The sequence below is a fragment of the Barbus barbus genome (genome assembly GCF_936440315.1).
Source record: "Barbus barbus genome assembly, chromosome: 16".
Taxonomy (NCBI): Eukaryota; Metazoa; Chordata; class Actinopteri; order Cypriniformes; family Cyprinidae; genus Barbus; species Barbus barbus.
Window position 1 is genome coordinate 22,391,363 of NC_136744.1, and position 17,803 is coordinate 22,409,165.

Here is a 17,803-nt window from a genome sequence, read left to right on the forward strand (position 1 = left end):
GGAGAGCCTCTCTTAATATCACTAGAAATGAAAGCAAAGCTGAGAGTTTTGAGTGGAAAGTGGACCTCATTCATAGTCCAATCAGTAGAGGGCAGAACCTGCTTCTTTTTATTACAATTTGATGATACTGAAGGTTGAATCTTTATTTCAGGAACATTTGCATAAATAGATTAACTGTATGGTAAAAATGTAAAAACACAAAAAAAAACTATGGTTCAAAAGTTCTGATCATTTACACTAAAATGTATTATTGTCTAAGGTTTTTGTCCATGGAATGAAAGTCAGTATAGGGTCCAAAGCCATAATGAACAACATTAGAGTATGGACAAAAGAACAGATACATTTTACAATATAATATTTTAATATTATCCTTTGTGTTCTACAGAAGACAGAAAGCCATACAGGTTCAGAATGACATGAGGGTGAGGAAATTATGATAGAATTTTAATTTTGGGGTGAACTATGCCTTTAAGAACAGTAGTCTATTCAATAAACAAAAGAATAAAAGAATAAATACTGGATCCTGACAAATATGATGTATTTCTCAAGGCTGCATCTCTGTACTATTCAGGCTGTCATCTGTCATCTGACAGCTGTCATGTGAGGCTTTTTGTTAGGAACAAAGAAAAGCATGTAAATTCTCTCTCTATTGCAAACAAAACATAACTCATGCAAAATGTATAGCTACTAATATCTTATCAAACGTTTCTCTCCTGACAGAGAACCTGCCTTTCTGTTTCTCTCAGAAAAACAACGAGCTTCTTTACAACGATGTTTGCTTTAGTCTCTGAAATGAAGCCCAAGCCCTTCTCATCCACTCGAGGACGCAGTCGACGTTTAAGGTGATGTCCTGCGGTTGCCAGTGTGCTTGGCAATTACGTTCATCTGCCGGTCGAAGTGAGCAGTGGGAAGCAGCCTGTGTAAGGCTCATGACAGAGGAAATGACATAAAGTCCCTGCCCACGTTCCAGTGCTCTTCTAGCAGCGGTTTATGCCGGGTGTGGTCTCATACTCCGTTCACCACCGCTGGAATCTCTCAACTCTCGCGCGCTCTCTAATGAGCTCCATATGATGAGACGGATGCTCTACTACTAACCGCACAAGGGAAAAAAGGTATTTTTTGTCTTCTGATGAAAGTTAGAGTACAATTCAAGTTAAAGCAAACATGTGCACGAGTTTTGCTCTTGTTTTCAATGGCTGTCTGTTCACTCTTGATGCTTATGATACCAAGGCAAACAAAACGAAACATTTAAATGAAACACAAATAACCAGAAGAGAGAGATTCATCAATACCGTGAATGTACATCATATGTTGTTGGCGACTTGACAGCTGTAAGTGTTACCTGCCGGTGAGTGTGAAGTTTAATCAGGTTGAAGTAACTTCGTCCAAACAAGGCGCACCCTGTAGTGTAAACCTAGCTAGTACAGATTAGTTAGTAGTTTCTCTCCATGTTTATGAATGATTTAAGTGAATTAATAGTTTTGATTATTTCTACGCACTGACTCAAATGTTTATAGTTTCCTTGCTTTTGAAGCGCCTGACTGTTCTGGATCATTCGTGGACTCACTATAACACCAACCAATAGCTTTCGATGGTCCTCATTGCAGAACACAAGATCCAGGGGGTGTGGTTAGATCTAGATCCAACTCCTCCCACCTTACATATACCTGAACCTACCCGTATCCACCCCCAATCCCTAAACCCACCCATCCCCACCCCTAAACCTACCATCTCCACCCCCTAGATGTGGATCCAACCCCGCCCCCTGGATCTTTGTTCTGCAGTGAGGGGCTACTGGAAAAATCACTTGTTGGCAGGTACTTGCTAAACATGAGAACTTGAGTCAAAAAACAGTGAACGACTCTGTTCAGTGAACTGATGCAAAATATTTGAGTAACTCTAATGAATCAGAATCCTGGTCTAATGCAATTAGGTTTTACATTTTATTAACCTAGAAGTCATCTGGTTCATTCCTACACGTATGACTGCAAATACTTGCTAACAGTAGCTATTTGATTTAAATCAAAGTTCACACTTTTTTAATGTGACCACTAGCAGAGTATGCAGATAACATTGCACCCTAAGACTGAATGTGCTTATGCCAAAACACACAGTAGACACACAGCAACATAAGTAACACTGTGACATTTCAGTTTCAGCCTTTGCCCTGTGTCCTGAGAGACTTTCACGTGTAAGAGCTGACAGTAATGATAGGGACAGGTCTCATCTTGCTCTTTGTGCCAGCTAATGGTCTTATGTTTCTCAAAAACATTGCTCTTAAATGAACTATTTACTCTTGAAAATGGCACATCCCACACAGTAATAAAAGAGCACATTCCTCACAAAGACATGGGGTATCTGGGTTGTCTTGCTCTTGATAGAAACCATACACAAGATTTTTATCAATTTACTTAAATGCACTCAAACAGGGAAAAAAATCTGAGCAAAACAAAAAAACAAACACTGAATGTTTCTGGAGGTTTGGTTTATAAGAAAGAGAAAAAACATTACAATTAAAGGTTGGACTCCTTGGCTTAATGATCCAGCCACACAGGTTCTTGAGTCAGAATAGACTACTTTTATGATGCTCTCTTGTTTGTTTTGGTGTTTAAAAGTCAATATGAACCTGAAGACTCTTCAAAATATCTTGTTTTTTGTTCCACTGAAAAAACAACAACAGCATGGAGAATAAATTTTTTTATTTTTAGGTGAACTATTTAGGATCACAAGATTTGGGGAAATTTAGAAGTTTGTAAAACCACAATCTATAAAATATAATTGAATAACAAAGTACTAACCATATCCACAACATTCAAGTGGGTTGATGTGGAAACAAGGAATGGAAGAAAAAAACAAAAAACAAACCCTGAACTTTATTCCTCTTGGTTGCAACCATGCTATTTGAATATTGGCTCAGATAGATTTTCATATTTCGAATACAGTTTTTTACAGGCGCAACATGTTATGAGGCGTTTCCATCTTTATTCATGAAAACAGTCTTCTGGTTAATATGATACAGCTGCCAAAGTTATTTAACTTGATCTTTTCTCTCTCTCTGCAGAGGATTTAGCGGAGACAGGGGAAGTCAAGACTGTATGATAAGGATGGGAATTCTTCAAGTGTTGAAAACTCAGTTGCTGTGCCATCTCATTATCTGTTATGTGTTCCTAGTCAGTGGGTTCATTATCAACCTGCTGCAGCTTTGTACTCTACCACTGTGGCCCATTAACAAGCAGCTCGCACGCAAGATCAACTGCAGATTGGGTTATTCCATTTCTAGTCGTAAGTTTTGCAAGTCACATGTGAGCTCACATCTTCCAAAGAAAGATACTGACACAACCAGCCATGATGCAACAAGTTTCCAGTGCTTATTTTGTCTGCGCTGAAAAAGAACTGCGTGAAGTGGCAAAATAGTAACAAACTGGTTAATAATATTTGTCTAGACATGGAGATTATGATTATTCATGGCTCACCTGTTTAAGACAGATTGCATTGTCCCACAGTTGTAATGTAGGATACACAAAAACTAAGGCCATTATTTCCTGTTTGAAAACCTCAGTGTTGCACTGAGGGCCACAAAACAGGAAGTTGGTATTTTTGAATATTGCAAATTGCTCTAACATCTATTTACATACATACAAAGATGATGAACTTGTTGGACTGCTACACATTCATGAATATGTAAATGAATTCTGCATTATGAATATATGCATCACAATTCAGTATGTATTTTTTCTGTGTTTGTTCAGAATTGGTGGCATTGTTGGAGTGGTGGTCTGGAACAGAATGCACCCTTTACACTGATCCAGAAAGCTATAAACTTTATGGCAAAGAAAGCGCCATTGTTGTCCTAAATCATAACTTTGAGATCGATTTTATGACCGGCTGGACCTTCTGTGAGAGATTTGGCATTTTAGGGGTAAGACAAAAATATAGTTATATATATATATATATATATATATAAATGACTTTTCCACATCATAACAAGTGTGTGATTCTAAATGATTGTTAATTTGTAGTAATACTTATTTTTAAGAGAATATTGTCATAATGCAAATAGACTGTTAGACTGTCATGTAATTGTCATATGTTGCTTTTAGAGCTCAAAGGTGTTGGCAAAAAAGGAACTTTCCTTTGTTCCTGTGATTGGCTGGATGTGGTACTTCCTAGAGATCGTCTTTTGCAAAAGGAAATGGGAAGAGGATCGCAAGACAGTAGTGCAAAGCCTGCGCAACCTTTGGGATTACCCAGAAAACTTTTGGGTATATTTGTGAAATCTCATTGCACATTGTATTCTGGTCATTATTTTTTTGTAGATTTCAGATTTTAATTTTAAACACAAGTAGTTAAAGGAATAGTTAAACTGTTCACATAAAAATGAAAATTCTGTCATGATTTACTGACATTGTTCCAGCTCATATGCTGTTATTTTTTTCTGTGGAACAAAAAAAATATTCTTTTTATAAAATATTAACGCAGCTCTTTCCATGTGATGATAGTTTGTTTCTGCTCTAAAGAAGTACGATGGAAAGTAGTGGTAATAAATTTGTTATTCACTTAAAGAAGGGTCCAATTTTTGGTGAACTATTCCCTTACTCTATTTTTAGCTTTTTTTATTTTAGCTTTTCTGTCTCCTCCTGTGGTTGATGTTCAATTTTATGATGCATCTATAGTTCCTGTTGCACTGTGAGGGCACACGATTCACAGAACAGAAGCACAAGATTAGTATGGAGGTGGCAGAGAAGAAAGGTCTGCCCAAACTCAAGTACCACCTTCTACCTCGGACCAAGGGCTTTTGTATCACAGTCCAGAACCTCAGGGGAACGGGTGAGAGTTTCTTGGCCTTTAAGTATTGATGGACCCATAGCGAATTGCTTTTATGGCTCTTTCAATTACTTAAGTCTAATCAGTCTGTTGATGTCTTTTCAATTTACATTTAGTTGAAAGAAAATGTATTTTTGGCCGATGTAGCCTCTAAAGATTGGCTCGCTGACTTGGTTTGTGTCTCCTCTGTAGTTACTGCGGTGTACGATTGTACACTTAATTTCAGAAACAACGAAATGCCAACTTTACTCGGGGTGCTCAACGGGAAAAAGTACCATGCCGATTTATATGCGAGGTAGGAATGAAAGAAAGAAAATTTCTTCCCATCGCCCTTTGGCAATATTTAACAGCCTTTTGTTTATTAAATGCTTTGTGACAATGTCTCCTGCTATAACAAAGTTCAATATGCAGTCTCCATAATCCTTTATAAATGTTTTAGTTTAATGACCTCCTATATGAATACATTGTCAGTTGCAACATCAAGATAAACAGTCATGGATTTCCTTGTGCATTTATTAGGCGAATTCCTCTGGACTCAATCCCAGAGGATGAGTCTGAATGTGGAGCCTGGCTTCACAAACTCTATCAGGAAAAAGTAAGTGCACTACCTGCATTAGGTGGAGGTGTTTTTGTACTGGTCTGTGTTATTATAGCATATATGAATATTTTGAATTAGCTATTATTTCTGTTTATTTTAGTAGTTTTGTTATATGATTTGGTCCATTTATTACTTTTTTTTATATTTCTATTTCAGTTTTAGTTCTTAAATTAGAAAAAAAAAAAAAAAATCCATCAGATATTTTATTTCTGCTATAAAAATAAGTATTTTAATGTTAATAGATTTAATTGTAGTTAAAAAGAACAAGACTGGCTGCAGTATTAGCCTTTTAGTTAGTATTAGCATGTCAATAGTGGACACACGTGGCCATTAAATAACTTTGTTGTGCCATCTCTCAAAGGATGAATTCCAAGAGCATTACAGACAGACAGGGCGTTTTCCGGGTCCCATTACAAGCCCTCCGCGTCGACCTTGGGCCCTGCTAAACTGGCTCTTCTGGATTTGTTTGCTGGTCTACCCTCTCTGCATGTTACTGCTGCAGTTGCTGCTATCAGGATCCACCTTCACTGTCGTCTGTACGTCTGTCTTCTGTCTAGCAGGTACTTGGGATAAATTCAAGGGTACGGGGTGGTATTTTCATATTGATGGTAATTTAAGCTGGTGTAACTAATAGCGAAATAATAAAATTGCAGCAGATGATTTTTAGTCAGTCTTTTTTTTTTTTTGTCATCAAGCAACAAAGGAATTATATACTGCTGCTATTTTCTTCTAATCTGTTATATATATATATATATATATATATATATAAAGGAGACCAATTAGGTGCTAGAGCAGTAAGTATATCTACCATTTCAATCTGGATTTACTACATGCTGGTCAATTCATAAGCGCATGAATGAATGACACATTTGAATGCATTTAAAGTGCCCTTAAATATCATAGCATGTGAGCACAGGATTAAAGATTCATCTAAATACTAAATGCACACAAAACAAATCTTGAACTACATGATTCAGATATGCTATAAGAAGTCATGCATCTACTAGATATTTTGTTTAAATGAAGCTTTCATTTCATTTTTGTTTCTCCTTTACTTAATACAGGGTTCCCACACCTGTTGACCAAGGAATTTCAATGAGTTATGATTACTGGGGAAAAACTAATTTATTAAGTTCTAGTGGATGATAGCAAAGTATAACTAGATCCGTAGTGTTCTAGCATTCACAAATTTCAGTCACAAATCTCTCTGACTTTTCCGTTTAAAATTCCCTGATATTTCTAGGTTTTCCATGACCGTGGGAACCCTGTTTGTATTATGATCTATTGCAGTGGCTCTCAGCTTTTTTTCTGTGGCAACCGTGGTTGAGAACCACTGATCTAATGAATGACATTATATACCTGAGTGCTTGTAGCCCTAGTTTAGTTATAAAGCATGCTAACGTTACTGGCTGTAACTGATCAATTTTCACTTTTGTTTTCAGTGTCAGTTGGTATCCGCTGGATGATCGGACAGACTGAGATTGACAAGAGTTCCAACTACGGAAATAAAGGCAAATGAACAACTGAAAGACTGTCATCCACCAGCAACAAGATCATGCTACTGTGCAGTCATGAGGGCATTTTCAGAACAGGAACTGGCATTAGCCGAGTGAAACCACCTTCATGAATGAAATTCGAAGAAATCGCCACAAAGTTTTCAGAAAGAGTCATTTGAATAATTTCTCTCTGTTTTGATTTACATCATGTCTAGGCTTTTTTTTTTTTTAAAAAGACAAGTAGGCCATTTTAAAAAACGGTCTGTTTATTAATATTCTTTTTTTAAATATTGCAAACACTGTTGGAGGAGCAGAGAACCAGCAGTTGATGCCTGTGTAAGAGCATTTTTGTCCATCTGTCCGAGTGCAGCAGCAGAAAGGCGGAGTCAGACTGGCCTCTTCCCTCTCATTGGTTGATTATGCTCTTGTACACCCAGATAGTAAAGGCACGCCATTGGCCAGCACAAAGCTGAGCCGACGCAGCACAACTACTTATAGGCTTAAATATGACTTGTTAACAGTGGGCTCTGCAGCAAGGCAAACAAAAAAAGCCATTTTAACAAAAAAAAAAAATTTAAAACCTTCTCTACTGTGACTTTCAGCCCCAGGTGTGTATGTTTTCTTCAGTGAACACTCATTGAAATTGTACATACAGTCAGTAAATGCCAAACTCCCTCCATCTCCCATTTTCTGATGCTTTGTGCAGAATGTCCCTTGAATTTAAGTCTCCTAACATGCATTCCCTGTGACTCAATCACCAACAAAGTGGCTATTAAACTTCAGCTTTACAATATGCTTTGTACAAAGAAAAACCCTAACCCTATTCTTACAGTATGTACATAACGCGCTCACACATTTCATCCCATGTTACTGTACATGTAAGACTTGCCCTGCTTTTAACATTGCGAGGGGCTCGAGCAGAGCGCGTCTGTTTTTCCTTCTTCCTCCCTCATGCCGTGTGAAGTAGTGCTAGCATTTATGTAAACATTGAGAATACACGTCTTTCCCCATCACTCTTCATCTGTGCAGACCTGCAATTGTAAAGACATGAGATAATGATGTGTTAATGCCGTTTCCATCAGCCTCATCCAAGCAGCCAATCAGGTGACAGCGTGTGATGGTCTACCTCACCCCTCTGTAATTAGTGATGCACCGAAAATAAATTTTTTACCTAAACCAAAATTCACATTTCTATTTATCCCAAAAAACTAAATTAAAGTAGTTTTTTTAATAATCAATTAAAGCACATTTATTTGACAATCAACACACAAATAAAATGATAAACAATTAAACTGGACATAAGGCAAGTTTTTAAATTTAATTGTTTCTACTCCCAAGTCGTTGTTGAAATATAAACTCATAAACTGTCTTGACAGATTTATTCAACCTGTTAAAACACTAAAGAGAATCAAAATGACATCCATTGACTGAATTTTAAAGCTAAGACTTTGTACTGAGCATAGAGCTTATCGCTATTATTTGATGGTAGGAACACTACAAATAATGTTTTTGTCAAGTTTTGTTCACGTATCACCTGAAACCAGCATGGACTGAAAGATCATTCAAATTAATGTCCATAAAAAATGTGAAATCAATATTGTCAAGCAAGCCCTACTGTCCACACAGATTTCTTCCATATTTAGTAGCCAAATTTTGGTGCATCACTAAAATAAATCATTGATTGTTGGTGTTTAGTGCTCAAAGTGAGAATTCAGTTGTGTCAGCGTCTGCTTTCATGTTTTTTTCAAGTGTGTAACATGTTGGTGGATGTACTAGAAATGCTGGTTGGATCTAATTTGGGTAACAGATTGGAAATTTGGCATTGTGTACAAATTTGGCACCAGATACCAGAGCCTCATCTCTTTCGTATGTATAACCCTATGAATCAGCTGAAGGAAATAAATAGCTGTATGGGTGAGAGGGAGTTTATACCTTGACAAAGGGGTGGTCCAACAGGGCACTAGCGGTCCAGCGCCGCTTCGGTTCACTCTCCAGGCAGTGGACCAGGAAGTCCTTCCCCTCTGTGCTCAGCTTTTCAGGAATGGGTGGTTTGTGGCCCATTCCCACTTTATACATGACCTGGAAGTTATGCTCATATTCGTGCCAAGGTCTCTGAATTAACAAACAGGACAGAACATGAGTTACTTAAAGTAACATGACGTTTGTAGAATTTTTTTGTACACAAAAATAAAATAAAATAAAGTTAATAAATGATGGTACTAGTTTACACAATAAACTGGTGAATACCCAAACTGAATCTTGTTTTGTTGTAATTGGTGGAAATGTGATTAATTACATTTCAGGAAGCCCAATCCAGCAGTACCAATTTGGTTGTTTAGGCATGTGTGGACAAGCCCAGAAAATTCCTTTTGATTTGGTGTTGAATGAATGCAGAGTGGACATGTTTCCATAACAGATAGCTATTTTCAAACCAGTGTGGGGAAATGCTGGCACATGGATAGCATAAAAGAACCAAACTCAGGCATAAAATATGCACATAGACCAGGTTTTTACCTTTCCAGTGACCATTTCTATGAGAACACAACCAAGGCTCCAGATATCAGCAGCACGACCGTGACCTTCACCCTTTGCTCTTGTGATGACCTCAGGAGCCATGTATGCTAGAAAGGAGCGAAAACAATGTATTTTGTGGTAATTATCACAATGCTACAGATGCCAGATAGTGTTCTTTTATTGTTATTTATATACTTTTATGGTATTTAATTAGCTTTTGTTTTTATATTTAGTTTTAGTTTAAGTTTCAGTAAATTTATGTGCTTTTATCATTTCATTTTTTTATGTAGCTTTTAATTATTTCAGTTGAAGTATTTTAATCATAGTACTTTAAACTTTTATTTAATTTAGATACCAAGGCCACATTAATTTCCGTGTAAGTTTAAGCCTCTCATCAAATATTAATATTAAATTTTAGCTTAAAGAAAAATATTTTTGAAAGTATTAACAAGATTGCTAAAGTTTGCATTTAAGCTATATTTAACACTTAAATTTCCTTTTATATTTTACATTTTAAAATGCTACCATTTGTTAAACATTTTTAATATTTATTTTTACAACCTGTGAAGAGGTTGTGTTGTTAATGAAAAACAGTTTTCATTAATTGACAAAGTATAAATATTATATGGAAAACTTCAATGAAAATGGCAACTAACTGAAAAAAGTAAAGGTATTAAGAAGTAACTAAAACTGAAATAATACAGCTAGATCAAATATTTAAGCAAAAAGTAATAAAAATGAGAAAAACAATAATAACTCAAATTAAAATGAAAAATGAAAATACAACAGCTACTACAAAACATTAATAAATATTATAAAAGTATATAAATAAAACTAATGAAACTTTTGGTGACAGCGTGAAACATTTTATACTGTTCAAGTCTTCCAGGAAGCGTTTCAGTTTGCCAAGTGACCCTTTATCATGAGATATGATGATACTATTAAAAAGCATAAGGTACTCTTTTGTGTTTAATTTTTGACAGCACTGGTGATAAGAAAACTTTGAAAACAGTTTAAAACTGTTCTGACATGCCCTCTGGTGTCTAAACCTGGGAACTATTCAATTCAATTCAATATTGCTTTATTGGCATGACTGTAAAAAATACAATATTGCCAAAGCTTGAAATATATAGAGAGAAATATAATAATGAAAATATCAAAATAATAGAATAAAACCATTATAACAATATAAACTTAAATACACAGTGTAACAAATAAGAACTTGTGTGAACATGTCATACCACAGTGTTTAACGTATAAACACACACAGGCTGAGGGTAACTGTGGTAGACAGTAGGGAAACACACTGAGGTCAGACATGGTACACATATTACCCACATTACACACGTTCAGCTGCTGTCTCTCAGGCTGTGGCACGTCCACACGTATCTCGCAGCCAGTGCTGCTGTCTGTCCCTCTCCTAGTATTATCTTTATTTGTTCCTCTTCAGTCATGGCTGTTCTTTATGATGTTTGTGAATTTGTTGATGTATATGTCTCTGATTGATTTAAATTGGTAACAGTGAAGTAGGAAGTGTGTCTCTGTCTCGATCTCTCCTGTCTCACAGTGAGCACACACTCTTAGCTCTCTGGGGAACCAGCTCTTTCTGTGTCTGCCGGTCTCGATGGCTAGTCTGTGCTCACTGAGCCTGTACTTGGTCAGGATCTGTCTCTGCTTTGTGTCTTCGACACTCTGGAGATAATCTTCTAATTCATATTTTAATTTTATAGTTCGATAGAGTTGTAATTTACTTTGTGTTTTGGTTTCTTGATCCCAATGTTCCAGATATATATTTTTAGATTGTTTGATCATTTGGTTTGTTTGTTTGGTTGAGAAGCAGTGCTGGTCTGAGACTGGTTAGTGTTAGTAGAGTTAGTCAGGTTAGTAAGTCTCAGAACCAGCTGTCTGAGTGGACTCTTTTCAGGGTTCAGTTCTTGGGTTTGTAGTGCTTTATAATGTAGTGATTCTGTGGGAATTTGAGCGATCTTTTTTGTATATTTATAATCAATGGGAAACGGCCTAATTCTGCCCTACATGCATTATTGGGTGTTCTCCTTTGTAATTTTAGAATCATTTTGCGAATGATTCTAAAACTTTGAGAGCATTCACTGCCGTACTGAAACTCCCCGATGCAGTGATGATCAGGCCGAGGTAAGTGTACTGCATCGTGTGTTCGGTGCTGCCTAGACTGAACTGGTATCTGTGTTCCTGACATCTGGGCTTTTTCTGAAAGACCATAATGTTTTTTTTTGAGGTTTACTGCCAGGGCCCAGTTCTGGCAGTAGTTTTCCAGCAGGTCTAGGTGCTTCTGTAGTCCCTGTGGGGTGGATGACAGCAGCAATAGATCATCTGCGTACAGCAAAAGCTTGATAATTTTGTCTTGTAGACTGAGTCCAGGGGCTGTAGACTGTTCCAACAGCACCGCTAATTCATTAATGTAAATGTTGAACAGTGTTGGACTCAGGCTACAGCCCTGCCATACTCCTCTCTTCTGGGTGAAGAATTCTGTATGTTTATTGCCAATTCGTATTGCACATTTGTTGCTTGAATACATTGATTTAATAATGTCATAAACTTTACCCCCTACACCACTTTGTAAAAGTTTGTAATATAATCCGTCGTGCCAAATAGAATCAAATGCTTTTTTTAAATCGACAAAGCATGCAAATATTTTTCCGTGTTTAGTCTGTTTTCCGTGTTTATTGATTAGGGTGTGTAGGGTGTAAATGTGATCAGTAGTTCTATAATTAGGAATAAGGCCAATCTGACTAGGGCTCAGGACACCGTGTTCGTTAAGGAAGTTTACTATTCTATTGTTTAAAATACTGCTAAACAAATTCCCCAGATTACTGCTCACACAAATGCCTCTAAAATTATTAGGGTCCAATTTGTCTCCACTCTTGTGAATAGGGGTAATAAGTCCTTGGATCCAGATGTTAGGAAAACAGCCTGAACTAAGTACAAGGTGTGAATGAATGCTGTCAGGACCACAAGATTTTTTACATTTTTGGCTTTTGAGTTTTTTCATCAATTCTTCATGTGTAATTGGGAAGTCGAAAGGGTTTTGATTATTTTTAATTATGTTTTCATAAGTAAGAATTGTTAATGAGTTGTTTTGGAGGGATATCTTTATATAAATTTTCTATTTTGTCCAAATGTTTCCATCTTGTATTGGCAAGTCTTGAGGTTTTGTTGTGCTCAGATTATTCCACATATTCCAGAACTGATTAGGATTTACTGAATGTTCTATTTCTTGTAAACTTTTGGTCAGATGGTGCTTTTTTTGCTCTGATAGTGTCTTTGTATTGTTTTAATTTTGAACAGTATTCAGTTCTTATGTCAGCGTTGTTTGGTTCTTTATGTTTCATATTTGATCATTTTCTAAGTTGTTTTCTTAATGTTTTGCAGTCTGAGTCAAACCATTTTTCATCTTTTGATGTATTTTTACTCATTTTTTTTCTTTTCTTTTTCAACTCAGTTTTGCAAGCTGCTTTTTATATATGTAATTTATTTCATTTATAGCCAAATTAACACCATCTTCAGTTGTTTCAAATTTTTTGTTAATAAATGTAGTGATTAGATTTTTCATTTCTTCAGAATTGAGGGCTTGAATAAATTTGTCTGAAGCCCATCTGTATGCTGGTTGGATTTGATACATTTTACAGGTTTTGGGTATGTTTTGTGTTAGTGAGTGATGTGTTTCAATATAAATGTTCATTTGGTTATGGTCAGAAAGTGGAGTTTGTGGTTTGACATTGAATGCACTGAAGGAGGAGGGGTCCATGTCAGTGATGGTATAGTCAACTACACTAGCTCCAAGACCTGAACAACACGTGAACCTCCCTAAAGAGTCCCCTCTGATCCTGCCATTAAGTATGTACAGGCCTGAGGCTCGGCAGAGCTGCACTAATTCTCTACCGTTTTTATTTACAGTTTGGTCAAGATTGTTTCTTGATGGGAGGTTTTTTGTGAGACTCAGGGGGTTTTGGCCAAAGACATGTTCATTGCGCTTTGGATCTATGTTATCAGGTTCAGATCCAGTTCTTGCGTTAAAGTCTGGGCCTGGAAACGGCTGATCTATGTGTGGATGTTGTTCAGATATTCCTCATCAACTACAACTTCAAGTCTCTCACCTGCTGTTCCCAGCGTGCTGTTCACCTCTCCAGGCATCGTCTGAGCATTGTTCTTCAGCTTCACCGAGCAGCCGAAGTCCCCTAGCTTTATCAAGCCCGATGACGTGAGGAAGATATTGGCTCCTGGGAAGTAAAAGAATAACAATAAAAAGTGATGCAATAAAACATTTATAAGCTAGACATTCCATTAACTAGCTAATTACGAAAATCTGCATCTCAGAAAGGCATCGATCATTTTAATGAAGAAAAAAGTAACTGAGAAAATGAAAATCTTGACGCAAATGAAGCAATAAAAGAACACCTTTAATGTCACGGTGTACAATGCCGTGTTCATGGAGCACGTTGATTGCAGTCGTGATCTGCTTGCTGTAGAGGCGGATGACGTGCTCCTGCAGACCCAGTCTAGACACTTCCTCTAGGGTCCCTTCATCACAGTACTCCATAAAGATATACATCTCTTCCTGCAAGAGCGAACGGGGAACAATGAGGAATAAAAGCACAGAAGAGACAAGCAGACCTTCACATTACACAAACACGGAAAGCTTTTTACCCTGTGCAACTCTACACCAAAGTAGCGGACAAGGTTCGGATGTTTGATTCCTTCAAAGATCTTCAGCTCATCTGCCGTTTCCTTTATGGTTTTGTGGTCATTGGGCTGAAAGCGAATCTGGAAGCAAATTCATTTACAGATATTGAAGTGCTTATAGTGCAGTGTATTTTATTTACATATACATATATGAAATTAATATACATTCTCAAGAATATACCTCCTTCATGGCCATCAGTTCTCCAGTGTCCACATTGATGCATGTGTAAACCTTTCCATACTGCCCTTCGCCTGTCAACAAAGAGAAAAAGTGTTATGAAAATGTAACAAAGGCCTCTACTATGTAATGTGCACATACGGATGACCACTGACCTATTTTGTTGCCTCTCTGCCACTTGAATGTGACCTTGCGCAGACCCACGTGCATGACGTTGTCGTAGGACTTGGGGGTGTTGCACACCTGTCCGATGATGTTTCGCTGTCTCATGAGCACATAGTGCTTGTCGTCAAAGATGCGTACAGAGCGCCGGACAGCCTCCATAGGGCTCTGACGTGCTGCAGTGTCTGTAGGACAATTTTAAAATGTAAAAAATGAAGGGCAAAAGGGTTGCTAAATACATTATATTTGCAAATCTTCATAAATTCTAATGATAAATTACACATTAAAATAAAAATGCTGTTAAAGCTGGAATCAGTTTAAAAAAAGCTATTTAAAGCTGCAGTCAGTAACTTTTGGCACTCTAGCAGTTAATAAACAGAACTGCGTGCGTGTTGCGGAAGAACATTGTAGCCGGAGCTACTTCTCTCTGTTTATGTCTATGATGAATCACGGACGTACCGGGCTACTCCGCAGCGGTACCTACCCGAACCAGTCTAAATAGTCAGAATATAAACACTTAGCCTATTATAGGTGTACCGTAGTGATTCAGGACAAGCCAAAAACACGGTTTGGAAAATGGATTCATGGTGTACTCACTTATATAAATTTTGTACATTTTGAACACAAAGTTGCAGTTTTAAGTGAATCAATTCTAAACGAAAAAAAGAGTCACTGAAGTCTCAGTGTGGTATATTTCATGTATTAAAATGTTTAGTGTAGGGTGGTGATGGCGTAGTGGATAAGACACATGCCTTTGGTGTGAGAGACCCGGGTTCGAATCCACTGTGAGACACCAATGTGTTCCTGAGCAAGACACTTAACCCCTAGTTGCTCCAGAGGCGTGCGACCTCTGACATGTATAGCAATTGTAAGTCGCTTTGGATAAAAACGTCAGCTAAATGAATAAATGTAAATGTAAATGTAGTTAAAATATACAGTACACTACAGTTTGAATGGTTGGGGTTGGTAAGAAATTTTTAATGTTTTTAAAGGCAGCATTTATTTGATCAAAAATACAGTAAAAACAGTAAAAGTTAAAATATTACAATTTAGATTTTATATAAAAATAGATTACAATCGATTCTCAAATGATTCTCAAGAAACATTTGTAATTATTGTCAATGCTGAAAACCGTAATGCTGCTTAATATTTGTGTGTAAACCGTGACACATGTAACAATATAAAATTCTTTACTGTCACTTATGATCAGTTTGATGCATCCTTGCTATAGAAAAGTAATTAATTTCTTGCAAAAAAAAAAAACGTACTGACCCCCTGAACAGTAGTGTGTGTACTAAAGGCAAATATTTATTTTATAATACTGTACATAGACAGAACTTTGTCAGAAGGTGTGAAAAATATAGATATACTTTAAGCTATTTTGCACAGATGTACTTTCATCTATCCTCTTTCATGACATGAACTCATCATAATTTCTTTTCTTTATTTTACCTTTTGACTGGCTGATGAAGTTGCGGAGCTCCCAGCTGCGACGGGCGGTACTGCTGGGATCTGCTTTAGGATACGAGGGCTCTGGAAATACAAGAGAAAACTTACAGAATGCGTTTAATAAAAATGACACTTTGCACAGTCAAGTAATGCATACCTTCTCTTTCCTCTGTCGGGCTGGAGTGGCGACTGAGGGATTTAAACTGCAACTCCGCCGCCACAGACGAGAGACGGTCGTTTTCATGTACACTAGAGACCCTGTGTGGCAGAAGAGAGTCAAATGTTACATACAGTCACAGCCTTCGTTCAGACAGAAACCGGTTGAGACACACTCCATGCAATAATAATTAAAATGAAACATGTTAGATATGAGCATGCTTAAGTCTTGCAGCAACACCATGCAGATGGAAAAGTCAGCTCTATTCAAGTACAGCAGTGTTAAGAATCCTATTAAGCTCTTTCAAACTATATACATCAACCTCTGCTACTGATATTAACATAAAAGTTACTGAACAAGTTATCTGTCAACTACTCTTCAAGCTATTAATATTAATTGACAGTCTATATATGAATGGTTTATTCTGATTATTACTGCAAGCAACAAGGCACTCGTGCATTACAGTGATTTTACCATAGAGAGATTAATACCATTAAGAGAGTTTTAGCCTTTCCACTTGATGTTGTGCCAAATCGTGGTAGAATCACTGTAACATGCAGCCTCATTCTTTTATTGCTGTCATAACAAGGAGAATGTGTTGAGTGGAACAGTGGATTTTGGGAGTTATATGAAATATATCAGAGTATTGATTAGGATCAGACTTTTTCATTTACTAATGAACAATCCCATGTAGAGGTGGAGGTGAGCTTATCCTTAAACAGCACTTTGAGATCTTTATGTACTTGGATCAACGTGTATTTTTGTTTCAGTGATGTCCCTGATGGCAGCGGGACAGGGTGTTTAAGCCAATGATGCATGCTAATGCATGCCTCAACAGAGGCTATTAATACAGAAGCACTGGACACTGTGAAAGTTGCAAAGATCAAATTCACCAAACACATTTATCATTCAAGCAATTCATCTGCTAAGGGCTCATACAGCTATGTGGAATCAAGACAATTATTGTGGGCTGATTATATCTCCAAACTAGCTGGCAAGGAGTTTGAGAAGGAGCACTACATCACTTTCATATACTGTACTTAAATGTATTACACTTAAAGGGGTCATATTATACTCTTTTTTTTTTTTTTCATTATTTTAAATGTTTTCTTATATTTACAAATGTTTTTGTGTAATAATTCAGTCGTTAATAATTATTTTCACCCTCTCTCTGACACTGAATTGAATTAAACAGGTAATTTACTGCCTTTTACTGCCAAGCCTTTTATGTCCCATTTCCATGTGAAATGAAATACAGCATAAGCGCATTTTTCTGCACTTACACATGAGCTGCAGTTTTGTGTCTGATATCATTTGTGCTGCCTCATCCTGCAATAATGCAACACCTTTACAATGTGATAATCACAAAATGATTCCATACTGAATTTAACTATTTTTAAAAGGGACATCAGATGCAAAATTCCTTTTTACATGGAGTTTGTAAATAAATGTGTCCTAGCAGTGTAACCACACCCACTCTAAAATTCCATTCACTCCTTTGTTTAATCCCCAAAGAACCTAACAGTCTCAATTATCAAGCCATTTTTGTAATTTTCTAATTAGTATGACATCATACTGCTCAGGCCCCACCCATGACTGCTGACAGACTCTCCCATATTAGCATAGTACCGCCCTCAGTCAGTTGTACGCTGTCAGACATTTTTTCCGTGCTCGAACAGCTGTAGTGACAACAATGTCTTGTAAAC

The 17,803-nt window shown here is 37.0% G+C and overlaps 2 protein-coding genes across 5 annotated transcripts in view; one reads left to right on the plus strand and one right to left on the minus strand.

Moving 5' to 3' along the window:
- Nucleotides 1-966: 966 nt before the first annotated feature.
- LOC306882697 (1-acyl-sn-glycerol-3-phosphate acyltransferase delta-like) lies at nucleotides 967-8,090 on the plus strand. The gene is made up of 9 exons (XM_079437528.1): nucleotides 967-1,112; nucleotides 3,062-3,282; nucleotides 3,750-3,919; nucleotides 4,101-4,262; nucleotides 4,674-4,827; nucleotides 5,017-5,119; nucleotides 5,344-5,419; nucleotides 5,784-5,982; nucleotides 6,865-8,090. The coding sequence occupies exons 2-9, from the start codon at nucleotides 3,096-3,098 to the stop codon at nucleotides 6,939-6,941; spliced, it is 1,128 nt and encodes a 375-aa protein (XP_079293654.1). The 5' UTR covers nucleotides 967-1,112; nucleotides 3,062-3,095; the 3' UTR covers nucleotides 6,942-8,090.
- Nucleotides 7,171-17,803, minus strand: part of LOC306882695 (mitogen-activated protein kinase kinase kinase 4-like) — a 32,067-nt gene continuing 21,434 nt past the window's right edge. For all 4 annotated transcript variants that reach the window (XM_079437525.1, XM_079437524.1, XM_079437526.1 and 1 more), the window contains 10 exons: nucleotides 16,098-16,198; nucleotides 15,944-16,024; nucleotides 14,485-14,676; nucleotides 14,333-14,403; nucleotides 14,116-14,232; nucleotides 13,867-14,026; nucleotides 13,566-13,688; nucleotides 9,433-9,539; nucleotides 8,851-9,030; nucleotides 7,171-7,949 (listed from right to left, as the gene is read on the minus strand). In XM_079437525.1, coding sequence (XP_079293651.1) covers nucleotides 7,929-7,949; nucleotides 8,851-9,030; nucleotides 9,433-9,539; nucleotides 13,566-13,688; nucleotides 13,867-14,026; nucleotides 14,116-14,232; nucleotides 14,333-14,403; nucleotides 14,485-14,676; nucleotides 15,944-16,024; nucleotides 16,098-16,198 — 1,153 coding nt within the window. In that variant the 3' untranslated portion in view covers nucleotides 7,171-7,928. The remainder of the gene's footprint in view (nucleotides 7,950-8,850; nucleotides 9,031-9,432; nucleotides 9,540-13,565; nucleotides 13,689-13,866; nucleotides 14,027-14,115; nucleotides 14,233-14,332; nucleotides 14,404-14,484; nucleotides 14,677-15,943; nucleotides 16,025-16,097; nucleotides 16,199-17,803) is intronic.